Below are 24,804 nucleotides of genomic sequence, written 5' to 3'. Positions count from 1 at the left end.
GGTTGGACGCTTCCTACAAATAATGTAAAACCCTAAAAACAAATTTTCACTATTCCACTTCATCTACAATAACTTCCTACCAATGCATTTCTGAAAGTTTCCTACTTTGTCTCAGTTAAGTTAAAGAAAAAATACTCTCCATATCACATGTAATGTGAACAGTTTGTTCTAACAAAACCCAGAACAATCCACGTTGATATAACAAAGCATTCCTGTCGCTGTAACAGCCTTAACCTGTTTGAGTGAGCAAAGATCACCTGGGAGTGTCTGCAAACAGGAATTGATTAAGTCTTTTATGCCTGCAGGGTTGAGTTTACTGCCAAGTTCTTTCAGACGTTCTGCAGGATTTTATGGATTCACTTCCTGCCTTAATGTAGAAGGGTTTGATGACGAGCCCTCCGTGTTTAGATGGAGGGAAAATGTCTAACTTCTAAGTTAGAACCATTATAAGACTCATTGCATTACCACTGCTCTGACTGAGGCGTATTTTACTCATAGCTTCCCCTGTTTAGCATAAATGGCTCCTCTTTAGGTGTAAGTAGGTTTTCTGATCTTCAGTGATTGAAACTAATTGAAGAAATGTCAGATTAAGGAACAACAAAAAAATCAAACAAAAAGAGGGTGAGCCTCATAACCGCCAGTCGGCAAGTAGCCTGGGTAGGACTGATGCAATACTGGTGAGGGAGGAGCTATCCTCTTGAATGGAAGGTAAATGTAGCATTTCTTGGTAGCTGGGAATAATGTTACACTTTAATTAAACTCCATTTGTAATATGGAAGGCAAGCAGTGAATCTTGTATGTATTCCTGTTGATTTTCCCACAAACACCACCCACCGCGGCGCACCTCTCTGCTCCCCGGCTAAAGAATGATGCGCGGCCATGCGCAGAGAAACGCCCCACCCATCGTGATATCAGGCCACCGTAAAGCCCGCCCCCTTTCAGTCACTCATCAACATGGCGGCGCACAGAAATTCGACGCAAAGCTGGAGAAATATTTACGTCTTTTGTTTGTTTATTTCCCTCCAGCTGTGGTTCAACGTCTGCCTTTCGGCTCCAGCTAACAGTACATCAGGTACGGCGCCGGCGTGTTTTCATGTGCTGTGAGAATATCTGTAGTAGCAGGAGGCTAGCTGCTGTGGCTAATTAGCATGTAACGTTAGCAACACTGGTGTTAGTTTGGACTGTGACAGTCTGGTTTTCAATAGGCAACTGCAAAACTGTTGGTTGAATTTTTGTTTTTCTCTGACTAATGTGCCATGTAACGATAGGTCGTAGCATAAAGGGCTTTTTTTGGTTTAAAACAAATCGAAATACCTTAGCTAACGTTGCTAATATGTAAAACCGAAAATATCCGAGCGTGATGTTCAGCTTTACCCAGAAGTACCACAAACTGTAGCTTTACTCCTGTAAAAATAGCACTATTTCAACATATTTTACTTAGGTTAAGGTAAAAGTTGTACTATCTGATCAAAACATTTGATTTAATATTTTGCTATTAACTAACATCTAATTAACTAAAATATATGTCATGTGCAAATTTTGGTATTTTAAGAACTAAATGACATGTTTACAAATAATTTGATTAGAAAAACAAATTTTAAGCAGAACAAATCAGTTTTATTCATCATAAGACTAACATGGTAATATGTATGTAGTGTATGTTTGAATGGAGTAAACTACATGGTGAGTACATATTGTATCTTAATCTACAAACACAACATGATCAAAAAACAGAAAATAACATTAGAACAACAAAGCTTGTGTAAAAACAGGAAGTGTTACTTGAATAAACTGTTAAAAGGACAGTGTAATAAAACAACAAAAAAGTTACTCAAGTGAACATGAGCAGTTAAAACGTTATTTTGAAATATTCCTCACAAGATTAAATGAGCAAAACATCCTTACTGCTTATAATAAAAGTAAATAATGCAGAAAAGGAGCAGAAAGATGTTTGATTTGGTTACATATTTGTTCTAGTCAGTCATCCCTTTACTTCCTGGTTTTTGTGCATATGTGGGTTTTTAAAGCCACAAGAGCATTATTATTATTAAAGCATTATAATTTTATCTTCCTCTGAAAAGTTTCTGGAATTTCAGATATTTAAAGGGTCAGTTTCATGTAAGGTCAACATTTTAGAGTTTTACATCATGTTCCAATGTTATTCCCTCATGAAGATATACCTGGAGTGTTGCCTTGATTATTTCATGCATGTTTGACAAATCCTTTAATCTCCATGGCAACCATTCAGCAGAGCAAAACGCCTGGGTGGACGTAGCCCCGCCTTCGAGGCGCAGCTCCTCCCTCACTCAGTGGAGCAGCAGCTTGAAGGTTTTCTGTTTAAAGGCCTGCAGCAATAAATTAATCACATGATGAATGAAACAAACTCAATAATTTCCATTTGCATGATTTATCGTTTTTTTACCAAAAACTGGATGAAAAGTCTTCAGTCTGGTGTTTTTTTCTTTGCTAACCGTCTGTTAAAGAATAATTTTGTTTACAGAGACTTTATAATTAATTTATTTGTTGTTTTGTTTATTTATTTTGCATATTTAAAATGTCTTCCAGTTGCAGTGCTAAATGTTCCTTAGAATTTAAAGTTTATTGGTCCATGAGGATGAGTTCTTGGATTATTACGCCGTTATATTATTATAACTATTATTGAAAAATGGTCTCAAAACAACAATATTATCGTTTATCTCTGTAACTTTTAGGATAATTTGTCGTCCAGCAACATTTGTTTTTGTGACGGATGCAGTTTTGGCTTTTATTTCAGTTTTATTTTTAATAAAATGAAAATGTTTGATTTGTTAGCATTTGAACTGTAAGCTTAGCGCCGTTATGTGAGGAATTTACAGGATTTATTAAGTTTCAGGTTTTTGCTTTGCAACATTTTCAGATTCTACATTCATTTAAACTTTTTTACATTATTAATGTAAATGTTTGACTTTCTATGAGAGTTTAAGGAGACTTGTCTATATCCTGAATGTCTCTCATGTTTTACTCAGAGAAACTAAACAAGTAGCTCCTGTTTAGGGATGATTTATGCTGGCGAAGGCCCCTGACTTTGAATAGGCCCTTTCTTCTCTCGGGGGCGTCTTATTGCACACTTAAAGTCGTCAGTGTTCGCCTCCCGTCCGAAGCAACGCCTCATTTTCCCTGAGCAGGAAATAACAGCAACACTTGTTCATGTTGTCACTGAGATGAATTTAAAAACGCCTTTAAATTTGGTTTATCGTTACAGGCTGCAGTTTGCTGGAAATTTAAGCTTTTGCAAAAAAAAAAAAAAAAAAAAATTATTAGTGTGAATGATTTGTTTGAACAGGAGGCAAGATAAAATTAATAACTACAGACATTGGTGTTCAAATTCTTTGAGACAGATACTCTTTGGCCACAAAATATGATTTAAATTTTTAAAAAATGAACAAATGGTCTTGTTGGAAAGAGATGTCTGTTTAATAATGGATACAAAATATTTAAAAAATGTTCTGCAAATTATTTTGGGCTTGATTGAACGGATCAAAGATGTAAAAATCAGGTTTGGTTCGGTGATGTCTGAACGTTCAGGTGTGCCGAAGTTGTAGGAAAAATATCAGCGTATGAATACTTCTGCATGCAATGTATAGATTTATTTATATAAATAACACAACGCACCTGTTTTACCTGTTTTAGGAGAATGCAGTTGGTTCATTTTTAAACGTGATGCATTTGGGCCAGAATGGCATGTTTTCACAATAATCAATTAATGACATTATAAATTAAAATTATTCTATTTGTTGAAGAGAAGTTTTATTTAGAGACTTCATCAGGTTTAGTTGTGTGTATTTTTATTTCCGCTTTGTTTTGGGTTTCATGTTTCATTTTGAGTATTAAAAATATTTTCCAGTTTCAGTGTTCAGAGTTCTTTACAAAATTAAAGTTTATAATTTAAAAAGCAATCTATATTGTCAATATATTAAAATGTTGCCAAAATGACAACAATTTTGTGTATCACAAGAACTTATTGGTTTGAAATGGCATTTTCTGCATTTTTTTTCCTCATGTCTTTGTGAGGAACAACATGTTTTATTTAAAGCTTCATATAAATGATCACAGACATGCCAGTAAGAGGATTTTATTTTTCTGTTTTTACTGCAATATATAACAATATCTATAGATAGACACGTGATCAATATCAATAGATAATACGTACATCTGATAGAATATTCACTGAACTCTGATCCAGAACCGCATGGCATTCTGGGAGATGTAGGCAGAGGAAAGGCTTTAGCTGCTCAACCTCTCAAAGCTAGGTATGCTGGGTTAGTGGAATCAGCTAACCCACTTGTTCTTTGGTTACCTAGCAACTCACTCACTCTTTGGTTGCCTAGCAACGACCTGTTGAGTAACTTGCACTACAGCAGTTTAAAGTTTCTCCATCGTGCCTCCTAAGTGCTTTAAAATAAAAAACAATGGAGAGAAAACTGAATAAAACAGAAAACGTCACACCACCAGTTTGGCAGTATTTCAGATATTTACAACAAAAAACTAATCAGTAATTCTCTATGTCGACAATCATGGATATCAATATACATACATATTTTTTGTTATTTCTCTCCTTCAGAGTTGCAGACTACTCAGGGAATAGACCCACGACCTAGTTTGAACGTCTCGACTGTGGCAGCAGCTTGGACGAAGGCGACTACAGACGCAGAGAAACGGAGTACACCAAGTCCAAAGCTCGCACCAGCAACTGCTGCCGCCCGCAAACCAACGTCTGCCGAGGCCAAAGATGTCAACAAGATGACCCGTCAAGTAGTACCCACCCAGAGCAAGAAAGGCGCTATTGTCACGCTCCCTCCACCTGCAGACAAAGAAACTACGAAAGAAACTACGAAAGAGAACGCAGTGAAGGTGACTTCTCCTGCTCCCACCGCCAACATCAAGGTGACCCAGCCAACAGGTGAGCCCGACGTCCAGGGCACCTCCACAGAGGAAAGCGTCGATCCACAGCTGGGTACGGAGAAGCAAGCAGAAATTTCACCCTCCAAACCTCCTGAAGATTACGATTATGAAAAAGACTTTGAAGTTTCTCCCTATGAGGGGAGAAAGGAAGATAAAGGGCAGCCGGTTAATGTGCTGGAGGAAGTCGACAACTTCAGCTCAGAGGAACAGGATTCCCACTTCTTCTTCCACCTGGTCATCCTGGCCTTCCTGGTGGCCGTCATCTACATCACCTATCACAACAAGAGGAAGGTGAGGCTGGGACGTTTAGTGGTAATCAGTCGAGTTTGGATGAACAGTAACTCTGTGCGGTTTCCCTGGGGTGTGTGGAGAATCGATGTTTTCGTTTCAGTTTATCTCAAACTTCTGTGTTTCATCAGCCTGGCAGCCACCAGGCTTTCCTTTCCCCCCACCAGGCTGAGCGTTTTGTTTTAAAAACGGTTTTCTATGCAGGTTTTTTTATTTGTCAATAGTTGAAGCATTGAACTGGGTTCTCACCCTATTTACAAATTATGATGCTTGTGCACCTCAGGATTTTTGTAACTTTTAGCATTTATTAGCATAAAACTGTTGAGACAGTAGCGGACTGCGCTAGCGCCGCTACCACTGGGCTTAGCAGGTTTTCTGGGGGAAACTCTGTCCATGACATGTTTACAAAATACGAACCGCTTCCTGCTGCTAAAGCTGCTCGCTAACGATGGCTAGCTTTGGTTTTAGCTGTTGTCAACATAAAGAGCCAAATTCTGACTTTTCTCCCTCCTAAATATTTTTTCTGCTTTTTTTGTTTTTGTTGTTTCATTGACCCTAATCCTCTTTCGTTCTGGGTTTTTAGCCTTGATTTAAAGGAAATCAGTGTTTCATCAGTTTTGTAGTTTGGAGCATAGAAGCTGAAGGTTGATGCAACTTATTGCTCACCTCGAATTTAAAGTAAAAATCAGGGTTGATTCGTCTGTTTGTCCTCCTGTCAACCAGACAATAGTTTCAGTTGACCAAACAAATCGATGTTCATCAGTCTGATCCCTTTAATTTCTCTCATTTCTCTCCCTCTGTTTCTGTTTCTCAGATCTTCCTGCTGGTTCAGAGCCGCCGTTGGAAGGAGGGTTTGTGTTCCCGTAACAACGTGGAATATCGGCGCCTGGACCAGAACGTCAACGAAGCCATGCCGTCCCTCAAGATGACCAAAGATTATATTTTTTGATTGAGGATCTTATAAACAGAAATCCAGCTGCTTATCTGATCACTCGCATAAAGTAGAGAGGCTTTGCTTTTTTTCAAAAATCATCTTTTACTTTGCAACAGTGGAAATAATTTAATATTTGTTAGAGTAGAATTGGACAGATTGTTGCCTTTTCTTTGACATTTTTTTATTTTTATGTTTTCTTCATTAAAAAAAAAATATATATATATATATTACATCTTTGCATCTTTGTGTAATTTTTTTCGTTAAAGATCAAAGATAGTTGAACAAATAAGGTGATGTAACGTTTAGATTCCTAATTACTGTATTTCCACCCATAAATGTCGATTTCTCTCAGCATTCAAACCAAGCTGTACACTGGCACGTAAAGCACTTTGTGTCATGCATATAAAAAGCATTAACTAAGCAGAGCAGCCATGTAAAATACAGAAATAAAATAAATTAACACCTGTGTGTAAACTGACCTACCTTAATTGTTGGTAAATGAAGGAAATATTAGCCACCAGACTCTTAATGTTTTTAGTTCTGAACAGATCATTTTAAAACATCCAGGGACATTTAAATGTTTAGGGTTTTTATTGGATCTAAATATAATAAATATTATTTGCACTTTTAAATAGTTTCAGAAAATGCACAGTGCCCTCCTGTATTACACAACTTTGGTTTATGGATGTGAATAAAACGGTAGTGTGTTTTTAAGGATAGCATTTGATCAGGGGAGGAATAATCTCGTGTGTTTAAGCCATTTAAGAACGGGTTGAATATTTATAGGAATCTTTTATTGCCAGGTGTCTGTGTTGGTCTCGATATCTTTGTTTTAATTACTGGGTTCCTAAAGATTTTGCTGTGCAGATGTTTTGTGGCCTCCTGCTTTATGGCTTCAGTGAAGTCTCTGTCAAATCATCGGCAAATGATGAAAAGCAACTGCAGCCTCCCATTTTACTCCCACTTACCAGGAAAATGTGCAGCAAGTAAAGGATTTAGTTTTTCAGGGTATTTCTCCTCTATCTGTTGCCATTTCATGCCTTTTTGTTGAGATGCCGTGAAACACCATGGCCTTTTAGACATGTCCAGGTAGTTAGAATATGGGGTATGCTCTTATGATCTACTGCTACTGCAATCAACAATCGTTTTCTCAATAAAGCACAAATTATATAAATGTTACGTTTTGTGTTTTTCTTGTGGTGCAGGGTTAGTGTCTTCAGTAAGATGGCTGCCGAGTTTCCATTACAAATGTCTGCAAATATTTCTCTATTTTCTGCTAAAGTTGGAAAAACTATTTCACAAAATGTGGTTCCCGGAAGTCTGAACCGGAAGTGATCCGCGCCATGTTAGCTTAGCTGAACCATAGACATGAACAAAATGTCAGGATCGAAACATGTCGGATGACGTTTGCTGCTGTGACACAGTTCACTAATGAATGAACATGCAGAGAGTACAACACGGAGGAGCTTCGGAGGCTAACAGGCAATGTTTAAATGGATTTGAAAAGGACGTAAGAACTGTTCATGTGAACAACAAGGTTCATGTGAACAACAAGGTTCATGTGAACAACAAGGTTCATGTGAACAACAAGGTTCATGTGAACAACAAGGTTCTGACCGGCAGAGTGAGTACATGTAGAAACAAACACTAGGCTACATGTCCGTCTTAGCTAGCAGACAAAAGCTACATTAACCAAGCTAATTTTGCTAAGTTCAGCTTCGCAGTAAATATCACTGATATTTATCTTGGTGTTCCGCAGAGGTGGGAAGTGGTTAGAGGATTAAGGCCACCGAAAAAAAAAGAATTCTGAGATTAAATTCAGAATTCTGAGATTAATCTGACTTTATAAATTATTGCACCAGCATTTTGTCATTCTAAAAGGAACATTAATGCTTGTTGTCAGCCACCATTTAGACTAAAACTAATTATTTGTGTTAAATTTGAGAAAGATAAAAAATAAGTTGGTTAAAACCATGAAAACTGGAAACAATTGCTGCAGCATTTCTTGCATCAGCTGCAACCTGAAACTCCACCAGGAGGCAGTATGCACACACGTATAGCTGGTTCAAAAGCAACGAGCATTTTCAGTTATCTGGTTTTTTTTATTTATTTTTTGCAACGTCCTTTATGAATTGAAGGAAGAGGAATGGCAGCGTTTATATTTTTGATTTGTACTGAAGGCAAATAACCTCATTTTAATTGTTTTGTGTTTCTTTTGCAATTTTACAAAGAGAAGCTTAGAAATGATTTAATTTGCTATTTAGGTTTGTCACAGAGGAATAAATTACACTAAAATTGACTTTCTGGATTGAGAGGAAAGGGGTAGAAGTTTGCTAACAGCAGACAAAAAGCCCAAAATGTGATGTATTGTTCTTTCCCCCCCAATGTCTGGCTGTGATGAATGGCTGCCACAGTCTGTTCCTGGAGCTGAATTAGTTTTAATGTACCACAGGCCTGCACCCAAACATATTGCCTGGTCACATTCTGACAAAGCCCTCCTAAATCATCCAACTTTGATGTGAATTGTTGCACCAAACAACAGAGCATATTATGCACCAGACCTCACCGCTTGTGTATTGTTGAAATTACACCCAGCACTTAAGTGCACAATTTTTCAGAGAGGTGCAATTTTACTTAAAGTGCTTCAAGTGTCGGCAGTTCAATTCAGAAACAAGACCGAATATTTACATTCCAGTGCAATCAGTGAAAACCAAACACGCACAGGAAGACGTTTGTCCATCTTGTCTGTTTGTCTGCAGGCTTTAAAAGTTCTGCAAATAAACAGAGAGGATGCAAAACAACGGGGAGGAAATGACTGCAGAGACTGAGCCGCAAAGTGGAAGCATTATCCAGAAAAAATGGTTTTAGATTTTATTGACTGAAGAAGCCGGAGCTTTGCTGAAGTATTCATATTTCTGTTTCAGGAGGATTTTATGTGACGGACCAGCAGAAAATGCAAGATGTCTTTCAAATAATCTGAAAAGTGCGGCGTGTATTAGTATTTAGCTGGTTTTGGAGTTAATATTTGGTGCAGTTGAATATTTTTTGGGGTGGTTTGCACGCCGACTGAGACAGTTATTCAAGTCTTTCCTCAGATTCTCAGTTGGATTTATGTCTGAACTTTAACTGGGCCATTTTAACTCATGAATATTGTCGTCTTCTTTTGCAACCTCAAACAAATTTAGTTCCATTTGACATTTAATTGGTAAAAATTCACGACGGGCTCCGTGCGTTGGCACTGCGTTTATTTTACAAACACCAGACTTTAATTATCGCTCTTTGAAATAATAATTTAGTGTTTTCGGTGAGTTTTTCTGCTTTTAGGTCTTTTGTTAAAAATAATTTTTCAGGTCATATTCATGCACCAAAATTAAATCCAACCAGCATATTTATTTTCAGAAATAATTTATAATAAAGGTTCAAGAAATGTCAAACCTATAAAAAGAACAAACAGAAAGACACAGACTCTTCGTAAAACCAAAACAATATTTAAATGTTTTTGTCCATCCATAAGGATAACTGAATTAAATTATCCATAAACTCCTGATTAAAAATGTCAGCTGGGAGAGACTAATTATTTGCGTTATTGGCTTGTTTTTGTCTCGTTTCAAAGGATTAATTAAATATCTAAAACTCCCGTGTTGCAGATTATCCTCCACTAACAGGCCTGTCAAAACCTCCTAAAGTACTTTAATTAATTACAGTAAAAGTATCCTGAGAGTTTGCTTGTTGTGATGGTGAGCATGTGGGAATCAAACTCCTGACTCCGAATGTTAATATTAAACTGGCAGATTTTAAGTCTGGAAAATATTCAGTAAATCAAGAAAAGCAGATAAAAATCCCTGGTGTTGCTGGTTTTATGGAAATATCTCACATCTTTAACAAAATATTTTTTTTTGTGCACAAGACACCAAATCTGACCATTTCTTTACGATTACTGTGTTTTTACAGTTACCTTTTTTGAAAAACTTTACTTTTATGAGTATTTTATCTTTACTTTTACTTGAATAATTTTATAACAAAGTATTTTTACTCTCACTTGAGTAAAATTTCTGGATTTTCTTCCCACTGAATAAAAAATAAACATGTTTTAACCAGAAATCCACCCAACAGACACACAGCTGCAGTTTCTGTTAAAGTTTTTTATTTCAAGAAACTGACTTGGAAACATTTTCTGTTGCCTGGTTTTGTTAAGCTTTGTTACTTATATGAATTATTGTCATTTTGGTCCTTAAAATACCAAAATGTCTACTTAACTTTATATTTTGGTTTGTCTAATGATGCCATTTTTAAACATTAAATGATGTTTTGATTGAGTTGATTTTTTACCAAATACTTTTTTACTCTTACTTGAGTAATTTACTTTTTCTTGAGTAAAAATATGTTGAAGTAGTGTTACTCTTACTTGAGTACATTTTTGGTACTCTACCCTCCTCCGATCAGAATGTTATCTATCAACATTCAGATTTTATGCAGTTTTTACGTCTGTGAATCAGAGAAAGCAGATAAACATCCCTGTTGCTGCTGGTTTTATTTAAATATCTCACATTTTTCAGTGCCTCTTGTTAATGATTCCTGTGTTTTTGCAGGATTGGATTGATCAGTTCCAGGAGGTAAGCAGTTATTTTTCCCAAACTTAGCCGTCGATGCGTTGAGCAGCAGGAGAGCAGATAAAGCTGCTGGGTTGAGGCCGGAGCGTATCGTAGAGCAGGCGCTGTGATGGGGTCGTGTGATCCGGCCTATTAGCTTCCTCCTCAGTGGGAAAGGTCAAAGGACGCACAAACACTGCTGCGGTTTGCATCAACCTCCTGCACTGTCCACACTGGAGCTGCAGTTTTAGGCCGAGCTGTGGACGCAGGAATGGCTTTATGCTATCTGCTCTTTAAATGTGTGGAATCACAACATGGCCGTTTTAAAAAGGGAATCTTTGTGACTCCCAGCTGTAATTAGGAATAAATTAGTTCTAGTATTCATCTGAAAGCACTGAGTGTGTTTATTTGATAGGTTTGTCCAACAAACTTCTATTTAGTGTCATGTTATTTATACATAAAATACAAAATTTTGAACTTAAAGCTGCAGCATTTAACTTTTATAAAGTAATACTTTTTATTTGTTGAACCTGTCGCCATGTCATGATGTTATGAGACAGATAATCTAAAAAAAATCAATCTCCTCTGCTTCCTCACTGTGCTAACCAGAAACAACCAATAAGAGCCAGGAGGCGGGTCTTAGCGCTGTCAATCATCCCCCTTGCTCTCTGCTGCTACAGCTAATGCTAGTTAGCATGGTCACTAATAACGACGGTAAAACAGTTTTCCTGTAACAATAAGTTGTTTCTCCACCATTAGCACATTTAGCAGCGAGTACATGAGGTTGACTGACAGCGCTAAGACCCGCCTCCTGGCTCTGATTGGTTGTTTTTAGTGCATCTATCAGACGGTTCTCTGAGGAGGTTGATCTTCTCAGATTATTAGTTTCATAACAAGCTGTCACCATATAGTGACACTTTAATAAACATGTCAAATAACATTATAAATGTGACTCTTTGCCAGCAGCAGCAGCAGCAGCAGCAGCAGCAGCAGCAGCAGCAGCAGCAGCAGCAGCAGCAGCAGCAGCAGCAGCAGCAGCAGCAGCAGCAGCAGCAGCAGCAGCCTGCACTCCTCAGCCACAAACTGTTGAAAAACAGGGTTTCTCTGTCAGACACATTTATGAAGCCATTCTTGCCTCCCTCTTCGTTTCAGGGTTTTATTTTCTCTAGTTGCCTTTATCTGATAGTGAATCAACAGGGAAATGAGAGAAGAGGAAGACATGCAGCAAAGGTCACCAGGCCGGGAATCGAACCTGTGACGGTCGCGTCGAGGACTGAGGCCTCCATGTGTGGTTGGCTTAACCGCTGACCCACCACAGCAGCCCTTCTCTGGAAAAAAAATGTGACCAAAAATGTAATTTTTTAAAGAAATCAGTGTTTTTTGTAGGTTTGATAAACCCAGACACATTTAAACAAGCTCTTAAAATTCTAATTCCTGCTCATGCGCAGTTGATATTCTGGCTTTAATCGCCGCCAGCAGGGGGCGCTACCGCTGACGGTCACCAGGCTTCCTGTCAATGCTCTTCAGTCGTCATGGAAACAGGTAGTTGTTGGTAAGAGAAAAATAATAAAGGTTTAAATAAAACCAATATTTTGTTTCTGACAAATTGCCATCAGCTCAGAACTTTTCTGATTCATTTAATTATCTGTAAAATTGTACATTATTTTGGTAAGAATGATGTTGAAGGTACATTTTAGAACAAATCGATTTTCCCGTTTTGGAGGTAAAATAATCATAAAGTATGCAAATATTTTTCACTGTGAAAACGTTTTATTTCTACTTATTGGTTATACATTTCCAAAATCCACTAAATGAGTGAAATACGTTTGTAATATAGAATTAGCAAAACAATGTGATAATTTGTTGTTCTGCTCCCTTTGTATGGAACTACACAAGTGGAAAAATTTTGAAGATCTGCAAATGGTTGAAGAGTGATGTTGGAGTTGATCCAAACAATCTGTCCCTTCATTGGACACCAGGTAAGAACACGCACACACAAACACACACACACACGCACACGCACACACACACACACACACACACACACACACACGCACACGCACACGCACACGCACACACACTCTTCCATGCTAGAAGTACCAGAATAATAATGGGAGCAAAGGTAAAAAGAACATATTTACAACATGAGGAAAACAATAACTGTTATTAAAATTGCACACTCCGATTAAAATTAAAGTGTCTGTATAAAATAGTAATATAATTTAAATAACAGAATGTTATTTTTAGAGTAAAAAACACATTAAGAAAACTAAAGGAGGAAGATTTTATTAGCTTTTTGTTCCCATAAAAAATACTTCATTTATCATTTTTATTAATCCTTATTTTCAGTAGTAAACTAAATTATTACTTTAAAAAATGGTAAAATGGGGTTTAAAAACAAGCCAGGAGATATTAAATTACCCTAAGGGAGTTTTTTTTTAAAAGATACTAAAGATTGTAGAAAAAGAAGGAAAAATAATAATTTGGAAGTTGTGGGAGTTGATGAGTGGGCAGGAAAGCAAAACACAGTTTTGGCAATCAAGCTTCTCAGGGTTACACAAAGACCAAGGACAGAATTTGGTTAAAATGTCTGAAATAATTATTTAGAAATAACTTTAATGAAATGATAAATCTACTTTCCAAACAAACTGGTGCAGATTGGAAGGAAAGCTGGAGTAAAAATATTTCTTTTGATTGAGTGATGATCTGCAGGTGTAGATGCAGGTGTTTGCTCCCAAAACTGTTTCCCTGTTTCACAGAAAACTGAAAAAAGAAAAGAGGAACAGGAGAGAAAACACAAAAACATGAATTCAGACAGGAAATATGACAGAAACCGACCATTTTTAGGTCCCAATAATCAAAATGATTCCCTCACAGTGACAGCAGGAGCATTAAGAGGAGCTAAAGAAGAAACATGGTGCGCTTAAAACACACTTTCTTCAAATAAAACTGTTAAAACTGACACAAATTCTCTCATTGTGTCAAAAGAAAAACATTATAGGCTGTCATCAACTATACATCAATATACATAGAAAAGAATAAAACAGTGTATATGTGGTGAATTTGCTCATTTATAAAATACATTTGAGCTAAAACCAGAGGTCATGCAGTCTGCGCTGCAGGCACAGATTCTTAAAGTATATGTATAATTTAACACCTCAATTAAGATTTATTGGTGGTCAAACTCTGTGTTTACCCACTGTCAGCGCTGTTACTATGCTGCTATGAGCAAAACATAATTTCATCTGCATGCAGAGTGTGAAGCTGGGACATACGTAGTTTGATGCAGTGAAATGGAGAAATGAACGTTTTTCATTTACATTTGTCTCATAAAGAAGTTACTTACTGGAGTTTTTATACTGCAGTAGACGTCACGCCCCCAGCTTCCTGCTGGAGGGCAAAAAGCAACTAGCCAACCATGGCTAGCATTGGTTTTAGCTGCAAAGTTGTCAACATAACGCACTAAATCTTAAACGGACGCTTGACATGTAAAGGAAAGATAGACACAGTGCTTTGCTACTAATTGTCAACACTTCAACAACTAGATAACAAAGTCAGGAAAAGTTTTAATTAAGAAAAAAAGATAGTGAGAGAGAGGGTAGTAGCTCAGTTATGCTAGCTTGACTATGACAACCTCAACACGTAGGTGTGCTGTGGAATTCTGTGTGTTTCAGTTCAGTTAAAAAATAATAAAAGTGACCGAAACACTGACAGACCATCAGTACAACAAGTGTTAAAATTAGCTAATCTACCTTAGCTGCTAGCACAGCGGTAGCTTATCTACCATAGCGATTACTTATTAATAATCAAGCCAAAGACATAAAATTGTAACGGACTGAATGTTCTGCTCTTTGTGTGGGAAATGTTTGAGAGTTTTTTGGTGTTGAATCCTGATACATATACAGTAGTGCTGTTGTTGTCAGTCAGTTGCTATTATTTCCCCAAGAAATGCTAAAAAACAAAAACAAAAGTCTGCGTGTAGCGTAGCTGACACAGAGAGCGAGAAAAAAGTGGTTGTGTTGGTGTTTCTGCGTTATTTTCCCTCTGCACTGAATTAATAACAGCTTCGTCTCCAGGTTTCATTTAGTTCACGGTTCTACAGGGAGGAAGGAAAAGAATCGTCTTTTTGCCTTTTAAGAGTTTCAGGTGCTTCTGTTATGCTTCTTGTGTTTATCTTTTTTATGTAATGTTTTTATGTATTTATGTGCTTTACATCATAAAAACACAAAAATACAAAGTCACACAAACATCACAGAAAACAGAAACATCCATTTTATCGAAATCATCGAGACGCGTCAAATATGTTGGTCAAAGTTTCATTTATTACGGTTCAGAAGCAGCAGGTGGGTTTTAGTCTTAATTTAAAGGAAGTCAGTGTTTCAGCTGTTCTGCAGTTTATGGGAAGTTTGTTCCATATTTGTAGAAAACGTATATAAAATACATAAACAGAAGAAAATCATACTGGGAGTTCTGGTTCTTAGCATGTTTTAATCCCAGTGTCTGCTCATGTTCAGAGAAGGAAACCATGAGGTCTGGAAAGCAGCCATTAAGTTTGGATTTTATTATATAGCCGTTTCTAGGTAAGGTAATACAATCTTTGTAAAGCAGAAATTGCCTTTTTTCATAATAAACAGCTGGACTTTTGGAAGGAACGTAGGAAACGCCGACTGTAGCAGAAATCCGACTCCTCTCCCGTTTCAATTGATTTTGTCTTTGCTGTCACTGGTTGGATGATCGCAGAGCTTTAATTTCTTCCTGAGACTAGTTGTGTTTACCGTCTGCTTCAGCGGCACTAAAAGCCGCTCCGCTCCATTTGCGTGGCGTTGAGGCGTTGCGGCGTTGAGGCGAGCCCTGCTGACCGGTAAGGAACGCGAACACATTTTATTTCATCTGTGGGCTAAGATTAAAAACACAGGATTGATCACATCCTCAGCTCCAGATGCATGACAGGAAGAGACGGAGGTCTTGTTCATAACGAGCAGAGATTTAATGAGAGGCAGCACATTGTGATGGGAACATTCCCTGTTTCTGTCCCTGCCAGTCTGGCTGGTAATTGGACGACGCAGAGGGTCATCAGCTGATGTGGGTCACCTGAGCCTCCAGGCAGAGCAGCTCACCTTCTCCCCCACCAGTGGTTCTTATAGCCAGTGTTCGTTTCAGTTTCTCTTTTGCACCTTTAAACCTCACTGTGTCGCGATTTTTAATTTCTGCTAGCAGTAAATTTCATATTTCTAAAAACTAATCGTCCTGGATTCTCAGCATTTTTAGAAATATTTCTCCAGTTTATGTTGTATAAATAATGAGAAAAATTTAGTATTTTGGGCAGCTATTGATTTAAATAGTTTGTCCTTATTTATTTATTCCTTTTCTAATTTCATGTTGAGATTTTATAGATAATTGTAACTCTCTGTTATCTGGGATCAGGTCAGTGTTTTTCAATTCGGGGCCGCCAGAGGGCGCTGTGGGGCCCTCAGGATGTTTGAAGGAGAAGAGGAAACGAAATTAAAAAAAATAAAATAAAGAAATAAAAGTGTAATCTCATACTTTTTTTAATCTTAGATTTTCATAATGATTATATAATCCTTATCAATCACTTTTTAAAAATAAAATGTAAGTTAAAATAATTTATTGAATTATTATTTCTGATTGGCTGCCAGCCGAATTCATCAGGCTGCAAGGAGTGGAAAAGTTGTGACTTGTGGGATTGTGATGTGATTCCCTTCAGTGACACACTTCTCAAATAAGTTCAGAATTATAATTTATTATCCAAGTCCAGATTTACTGCATCTGCTGCAGAATTATGACGCATGTCTCGCGCCATCGGCGTAAAATCTGGATAAAATGTGACAGGAAGCTTTGAAGCAATGGGATCGGGCTGTCACTGTAACATTTTGTTTTACAATAAATTGTCCCAATTGTTAGTTATTCCTTTAATGTTAAATAAACCCTGATTTCTGCAAAAACACAAAATCTTACCAGCTGATTTTTGTTTAGTTTCTAGTGCAAATATATTAGTTCACTTGAAATAAGACATTTTTCGCCTATTAGAAGTGAAATAATCTGCTAATGAAAGTAGAACTTTTTTTTTATTGATATTAAGGAATTATTTATTTAAAACAAGCTCATGTCTCTGTGCGCTAAGATGCCGGTCGGCTCTGTGGAAACATTGGTGTGCAAGTCTTTTATAAGATTTTATTTTTTATTTTGCACCTTTAAAATGATTGTTGTGTCAAGATACACAACAATCAAGACATGATTGATTGTTGTCATGTCTTTGTGGAACACGACTTGAATAAAGAAATCATATTTGCAAATTTACTGAGATATTTAAATTACCAAATTTACTTGGTAGTATTTTGTGTTTTTGCAGTGTAAGTCCTAAATAAATAAATTGTATTTGTGTTTTGCAGGACTGCAGGAGTTAACTAAAGTTAAATTATCTACACAGTCTGGGATTATAATCTGATTTATATATTATTATTACGGATCAGTGATCTGGTCAGGGGCCAGTTATAAATGTTTTAAATATCACTTTTTGGGGATTTTTAAAGCTTTTTTTGCTTTCAGTCTTTGAACAAACAGGCCAGTAACTTTGGTTTTTAGCGAGAAGGAAGAATATTTGAGACATCTCAGTTTTGAAAGTAGACATTTGAAGTGCGTCTGTCCCCTCGAGCGATAAACGCAGCGCTAGACCGGAAAGCTTTGACGTTTTTTCTCCCTCTTTCGGATTGATTTCTCATTATGCCAGCTGTTTTAATTTCTCCCTTAAAGTTCCTGTCACAGCCTACCTTACATTTTCCTTCCCTCTGCACTTTGAACATTTAACAGCTCTTGTCACTGTCTCCTTTTAAAAGCCCCATCTTTCCTCTACTCAGGGGAATTTTTCTACATATCAACCCAAGATCTGAAAAAACCCCCAACTCCTGCTTTTAAATATTTGACAGTGTGTGTCTTCCTCTCAGGTAATTTGGATTTGACTATTTCATCCGTCTCATTTTACTTTTCTGTTTTCCCCATCTGTCTTGTTACTTTGTCCTCTTTTGTCTTGTTTCTTTTTATCATGCGTCGTACTTCTCGGCTCTGTCTCCATCTAAAGACGCTTTTCTGTTGCTACTTTGATCTTTCTCACCCAGCTGCCTGTGTGTAAAGTCTCTGTGTATTTTTAGGTGTTTCTTCTTTGCATTAATTAGCCTTCTTGCATTTTTTTTGCTCCTCTGCAGGATTTCTTAAGGATGGATAACTATTATTTCCCTGGAGGCTTTTGTTACATATGTGCCAGTTATTTTATGGTTTAATTTGCTGCTAGTAAAGTAAAGCTGCTGTTTTGCTGAGTTTAGATAATTATTGGATTAATTCAATAGTTTTATGTAAATAATGCGCATCACAAAATACAGGAGAGCATTTAAGGCGTCCCAAACATAATCCTCTTCTCTCCTCACTTCTGTGAACTTTGTAACTGACAGGCAACAATCAACAAACCACAAGCTTAGATTTAGCTCTCGCCTGGTTCCTATATAACTTAAAAACAATACAAGTTCGTTACAACTACCTGAGTCCTCTACCCACCTCTGAGTAATACTGAGATAAATGATATTTACTGTAGTACTTACTGCTGAACTAGCAACATTATCTTAGCTGATTGAACTTTTTCTTGCACGTTGGTTAAGAGTGTCTGCATGTTTTCTATATGTTGGTCTGGGAGCCATGGGTACACTATGCTTTGCGCTGCACTTGCCTACTAAGATGGCGCCTATTGCTTCCGGTTCAGACTTGTGGGAACTATGTGTTGTAAAATTACAACACATAGTTCCCACACACAGACGTTGAACCCTCTCCTCAACCTTTTCCTTCACTTTGATGACGGCATTTCTGCAGCACAATAAATGAGAACAAGGAGTTTTTCAGGACGAGATGAAGAAAACGACAGAAAGTAACGGAAATCTTTCAATGTTGATCCAGACCGCGAGTTGCTCGTGTTGCTCATATTCCTCATGTTGCTCGTGTTCATGTTGCTCGTGTTGCTCATATTCCTCAGGTTGCTCGTGTTCATGTTGCTCATGTTGCTCGTGTTCATGTTGCTCATGTTGCTCATGTTGCTCGTGTTGCTCATATTCCTCAGGTTGCTCGTGTTCATGTTGCTCATGTTGCTCATGTTGCTCGTGTTGCTCATATTCCTCAGGTTGCTCGTGTTCATGTTGCTCATGTTGCTCATGTTGCTCATGTTGCTCGTGTTGCTCATATTCCTCAGGTTGCTCGTGTTCATGTTGCTCATGTTGCTCATGTTGCTCGTGTTGCTCATATTCCTCAGGTTGCTCGTGTTCATGTTGCTCATGTTGCTCATGTTGCTCGTGTTGCTCATATTCCTCAGGTTGCTCGTGTTCATGTTGCTCATGTTGCTCATGTTGCTCGTGTTGCTCATATTCCTCAGGTTGCTCATGTTCATGTTGCTCATATTCCTCATGTTGCTCATGTTGCTCGTGTTGCTCATATTCCTCAGGTTGCTCGTGTTTTATTTAAAATGTCTACCAGTTCCAGTCTGAAATGTTGATTAGAATTTAAAGTTTATTGATCTTTGCGTTATTATTATACTGATGCCATCATGTTACTTTAAAATGGTCTTAAAAACAACAATATTATTGGTTATTGCAATAACTTCTGGGACAATTTATTGTCCAGCAACATTTGTTGTCATGACAAGCCTGAGTTGTCATTTTTTAAATTGAGGATTAAAACAATAAGAAGGACAGATGCAAAGTATGAGATAAATCAGGATATCAAGTTTTTATATAAAGCACAAAAGTTGCTGGCAATAAAGCAGGAAGTCGTGTAAATGATCTGCTCACACAGTCTGAACTTTAACCTCCATACATGAACAATTCATCAGTTTCCCAAAGGAAGCAGAGACAAATAAATCTATAATAATCTGAGAAGGTGGTTAGAAAACTCAGAGTGTCCAACTGGATCTCAGAACCGGAACGACCCGGCGCCGTTTTCCTTTTCCTCTGTGAGATTTTATTCGCTTGTTTTGGTCTCTGTGGAAACTGTCCTGGTTTAGTTTGGACACAACATAAGTTTTACTGAACTGAACGGATGATGTTTGAAGGCCAATGAGGAGGTTCTGAGACTTTCAGGAGAGGAACTTCATCCTGATGGGAACTTTCTGATTCTGTCTTGGATGTTGAAGCTTGTTAGCAACTTACCTGCTCCAGGTGTTGGACAGGTAAGTTGTTTTATTTGAGCCATATTGGCTGTGACTGGTTCGTATTGGGGTATGAAACCAATAACTGATTTGATTTTCCTTTTGGAAATTAAAAGTGTGTTCCACTTAAAGCTGCAGTAACTTTTACAAAAAATATTTATTTTTACATATTTGTTGAAACGGTTGCATAAACTGTCTCTGGCATATTTCTTATCATAGATCAGAAAACTGTCCAAAAAAACCATAATGACAAATTAAAATAAATTGAATTGGCCTAAAATGTCAGCATTTAGCCTCCCTAAATATTTATATCGGATCAACCGTCAAACAAATCAAAGCAAAATATGAGGTTATAGATTCCAGTTATGACCAATTTGATATAATTAAAAGGCTTTAAGCCAAAATGATGAAATAAATCTTGTTTCCAAGGAAAAAGAGGAAAAAAGGAACCTTCTCCACACCTGTGAATCCTCCATCCTGATGTACTTCCCTCTCTGTAAGACACATTTAAAGATTGGAGCATCCTTCATGATGGCGGAGGGAGATTGGTTTTCCTGACACAGCCAGAAGATGGAGGGGCCAGGAAGGCAGGAAGCATAAATTAGCAGGATGGAAAGCATCATTAGGATTCATGCTCTGTGGACCACAGATGTCTGTATCACTTTTCATGACAATCCATCCTCTGGTGGTTATTTCAGTCTGCAGCAGAGTGGTACAACTTACAACCAGCTGACATCCACTTTCCCAGAGAGAGAATCCAACGCAGGGTTTGTTTTTAGCAGCTTCGGTTAGCTTAGCTTAGCTGCATTTCTGTACACTTACACGCTTAGCCTAGCTTAGCTTAGCTATCAGTTCCTCTAACACACACTCTATATATAGTTTGTTTATTTTATGGATATGTACAAAAAATACATCCAGCATGAAGCATAATGTCAAAGCTTTAGTTTTATAGATTTAAGGAAGTATAAACGTGTCAATATTCCCACTCCTACATAATTACAATACATGTAACAATGAAACTGAACAGTTAACCCACCAATTTATTATCTATCTCATTTTAATTAGTGGTTGAACAATTATTATCTCGTTAAAAAAAACAGAACTAACAATAATGGACTTATGATATCTAACAATAATTGCATGTCTATATAATAACAGTTTTATGTCTAAACATGATCTAAGTTCAATATTCAAATTATTCCACAGTTTGACTTCACTTATTTGCATATTTCAAACTTTGATTCCCCCTTATTTTTTAATTTAAATTTTTTCCATTAATTAAGTTACAATATTATTGAAAATTCCACTTATTTCAGAACTTTATTATGACGTCGCATTAGGGCGATTAAAAAAACAAGTGGAAATGTCCAGCAAAAAAATCTCAGAATTTGTTTTAGAAAACAACAAATTTCTGAGTTTGAAATGTCCGAAATATATTTTAAAAAACAGCAACAATTTCAGATTAATCTCAGAAATTTCCTAGAAAATTATTGAAAAATTTTCAATGTTTTGAAAATTTGTGACATAGTCTCAAAAATTTCTATGTTTGAAAAGTCAAAAATTTGCTACAAAAAGCTCAGAAATTTTGGCGAAAGTCTTTGACTTTTGAAACTCAGAAATTTCCATATTTTTCTCAAAGGTTTCTGAGATTAATCTTCAAATTTTCATCTGTTTTCTGTCTCATATGCTGTCGTACTTTACCACTAAGGGAAACACTTTCTATAGATCGGGATAAATATAAAGCGATTAGAAAACCTTTCTCTCAGGAGTTCCAGGAAAAACTCGGTTCTCTTAGAAACTTTGAAAGTTTCCTGTAATATTTACTTTTTAAAAAAATGCGGTGTGAGGAGAGTCTCTCCTTTGTGGTCAGCTGACATATTGAGTTTAAACGTCCGTCCAAATGGCTGCTGATTCTGATCTGAGTTATTGGCTGCAGGAGAAAAGAGACCAGGTGTCATAAAATAAATAGTCTGGGCTACAAATCAAACTCTTTTCATCTGGCAGCCGATGAAGGAACTGATGAAATCCTCCAGAATTTAGTGAAAGGAACTTCCTTAATCATCTCCAGCCCAGAAAAGCTGAAGCTTATTGAAAACGGGGTAGATAACGATGTTTCCTAACACCAGTTCAATAAACTGGTTGATTATTTTCTCAGGTGCATGTAGATAAAACCAGGAAGTAATGATGATCATGAGCAAACGCGCTCAATAAGACAACAAATATCAAACGTACATCCAGTTTTAAATGACAAATCTTGGCTATAAAGTCGCACTCTCTGTAATTACACTCCTCTCTCTTCTGAAGAAAATATTTCTGCTGTACAAATTTGTTAAAAAGTGTGAGAGGTGATGTTTTAATCAGATGACAGAGATGAGGTTTAGTTAAAAAGCCTGCAGTAACAGATGATTAGGCCTGTCGCGATAAACGATAAAATGATTAATCGTACGATAAATTAAAACTATCGACGTCATTTCAATTATCGGCATTATCGTCTCTTCTGACCTTTTTCTCTTTCTGTTGATGACACTGAATGAAAAAAGGCTCAACTCCGGTGCTCTCCACTGACCTCTGACCTCATTTCCTTAGTGTAAAGCCCAGAGCAGACGACCCGATCTTAGAGCTGTTGGCCGATTGTCGGCCCATTTTCAAACCCTGACAGACCAAACATTAGCCAGAAATCCTAGGTATAACGGTTCCATCGGGTTTGGTCCTGCCGTGTGGTGTCCAACAATGGGCACAAAATAATGGCTACAAGTTCAGTGAACTAATTTTAAAACCAGGCATTAATCAATGCTTTACTACAATCTACCTGCAATGCATGTGGCTAGTGTCAGAGTAAAGTCCTGACTGAATGAAAATCATTATAACCTATTTACGTCACGTTAACGAAGAACAGCTGAAAAGTTACCAGGTTTATCAACTGCGGTAGCAATTTGGCTCCAACTCCTCCTCTTGTCATTTCTATATTCTTTGCATGTTGAATAAACATTAATGTTGTTTCCACGTCGGCTGGACTTCGGGTTGCTCCGTGTCAGCTGTTTGGGATTCCCCTCCGTAATTTCCCCTCAGAAAACACTGAGGAGAATCCTGGGTTTCTGATTGGCTGCCTGTCACATTCAACAGGCTGCGTTAAGATCCCAGTCGGGGAAAAACCCTGATTTAGATTAGAGCGGCAATGATGATCTACCATAACACACCACACAATCTTAGGAAGACCAAAGGTCTAAGATTGTTGTATGGGGAAAAATAGGATCAAAAAGTCATGTAGTGTGAATTATTGCATCAGGTAGTCGATGTGCCCATCTTCTCTATTTAAATCTAATTATTACTGAAGGGCAACATAATATACAGACTTCATAATCTGCACTCTTTTGGTTGAATGCAGTATTTATTTCCACTTTGGCTTTATGTTGCTTAGTTTTTATTCAAGTACATTTTTTGTTAATAGAGACTGAGAATCCATTTTGTTTTTGGTTGTTTTGTTTATTTTGTTTATCAGCTCCAGTGTTAAATATTCTTTTGAAAATAAAGTGTATCTATCTTTGGCAAGAAATCACATGAATTATTACGTCATTTCCATTAAATCAGTGTAAAAAGGTCTTCAGACAATATTATCATTTATCACAATAATTTTTTGAGACAATTAATCGCTGAGCAAAATTTGCTATCATGACAGGCCTACAGATGATAAACATTAAATGTGACCTCCTGATTTTTCTTCTTTCTATAATAATCTGTAAGATCAAAATGTCTTTAGAGCGATCAGAGCCAATGGATTTTGGTTTTTCTTTGTATTAAGTGAAGTTGGTGTAAACTTGAAGTGAATTTATTTATTTGATTAACGGTTTTTGCAGGAATTGAGTTTAATTTCTTGAGTACAATCATTATTCAGTGGGCCTGAAAGATGTTTGCTTGTTGGGTAAATTTAGATATTTTGGTTCGTTTTCCCTTGAGGTTAGCTGGCTGCCATAATTAATGATGTCATCATTTTACTGTTTGCTTTGTGACTTTATTTTTATGCTCTGCTGCATTGGTGAGCTTTTTCCATAAATTATGAGTTTCAGGAATGCTTTTTAATAAGCAGTTATTTTCCTGATTTGAACATTGTAGTAATCATATTTGTGTTATTAATTAAAGCATAAGAAAGCAAATATTTCAGGGGTGAATTAATTTGGCTTCGTCGCAGATCGCTCTGATTGCATAAGTGACTTAATGTTTTCTTAAATTGTGCTTGAAGATAAATTGCCTCCAGGAAGAAGTGAATGTTTCTCTAATCTGTAAAGTTACTCATAATCACTGCTGTTGTTACATCACTGTCACCAGCCCCATTCTTCCCTTTTTAATCGCTGGATGTTTCATTAGTGTTGGAGCTTTTTTCTGACTGACATATTTTGATAAATATCCGTTTCCATTAGTTACCCCCTGACCTGAGCAGATAACTCATGATGTCTTTTCTGCCCCGTTGTGAATTGCTAAAGAGGAACTGATGGGGATAAACCAGAGCTTCCTGTGTCCAGACTCAAAATAACTCTCTGATTTTCTTTTGAACGTTAATGACTCACATTTAATCAAACCTTCTCAGTTTATTCAGTCTTTGTACGTCATCAACAGATGAAGGTCGGATTCATTTTGTGTTGTTGTTCCAAACATTTTAAGATTTTCCATGACAGAATGCCTGATGATATAAAAAACAGATTTCGTTGCAGATTTTTACTTTTTATAGCAATTAGCTTGACCTTTTGACCCCTAATGCACAGCCACTTTTTAAAATGTTCTTGCTCATGTTGTAGTTTAACTTAAAGTATCTGATTATAACCTGGTAGCTTGAAATGCATCTTCTTGTAAAGATGTTG

At 37.0% G+C, this 24,804-nt stretch overlaps 1 protein-coding gene across 1 annotated transcript; it reads left to right on the top strand.

The window, feature by feature from the left end:
• Nucleotides 1–924: 924 nt before the first annotated feature.
• c11h5orf15 (chromosome 11 C5orf15 homolog) lies at nt 925–7,342 on the top strand. Its single transcript, XM_005807191.3, has 3 exons — nt 925–1,072; nt 4,601–5,232; nt 6,044–7,342. The coding sequence occupies exons 1-3, from the start codon at nt 955–957 to the stop codon at nt 6,176–6,178; spliced, it is 885 nt and encodes a 294-aa protein (XP_005807248.2). The 5' UTR covers nt 925–954; the 3' UTR covers nt 6,179–7,342.
• The last annotated feature ends 17,462 nt before the right edge of the window (nt 7,343–24,804 follow it).

Source organism: Xiphophorus maculatus, chromosome 11, assembly GCF_002775205.1.
Source record: "Xiphophorus maculatus strain JP 163 A chromosome 11, X_maculatus-5.0-male, whole genome shotgun sequence".
In the NCBI taxonomy this organism is placed as follows: domain Eukaryota; kingdom Metazoa; phylum Chordata; class Actinopteri; order Cyprinodontiformes; family Poeciliidae; genus Xiphophorus; species Xiphophorus maculatus.
This window is presented reverse-complemented; position numbering and strand designations above follow the sequence as displayed.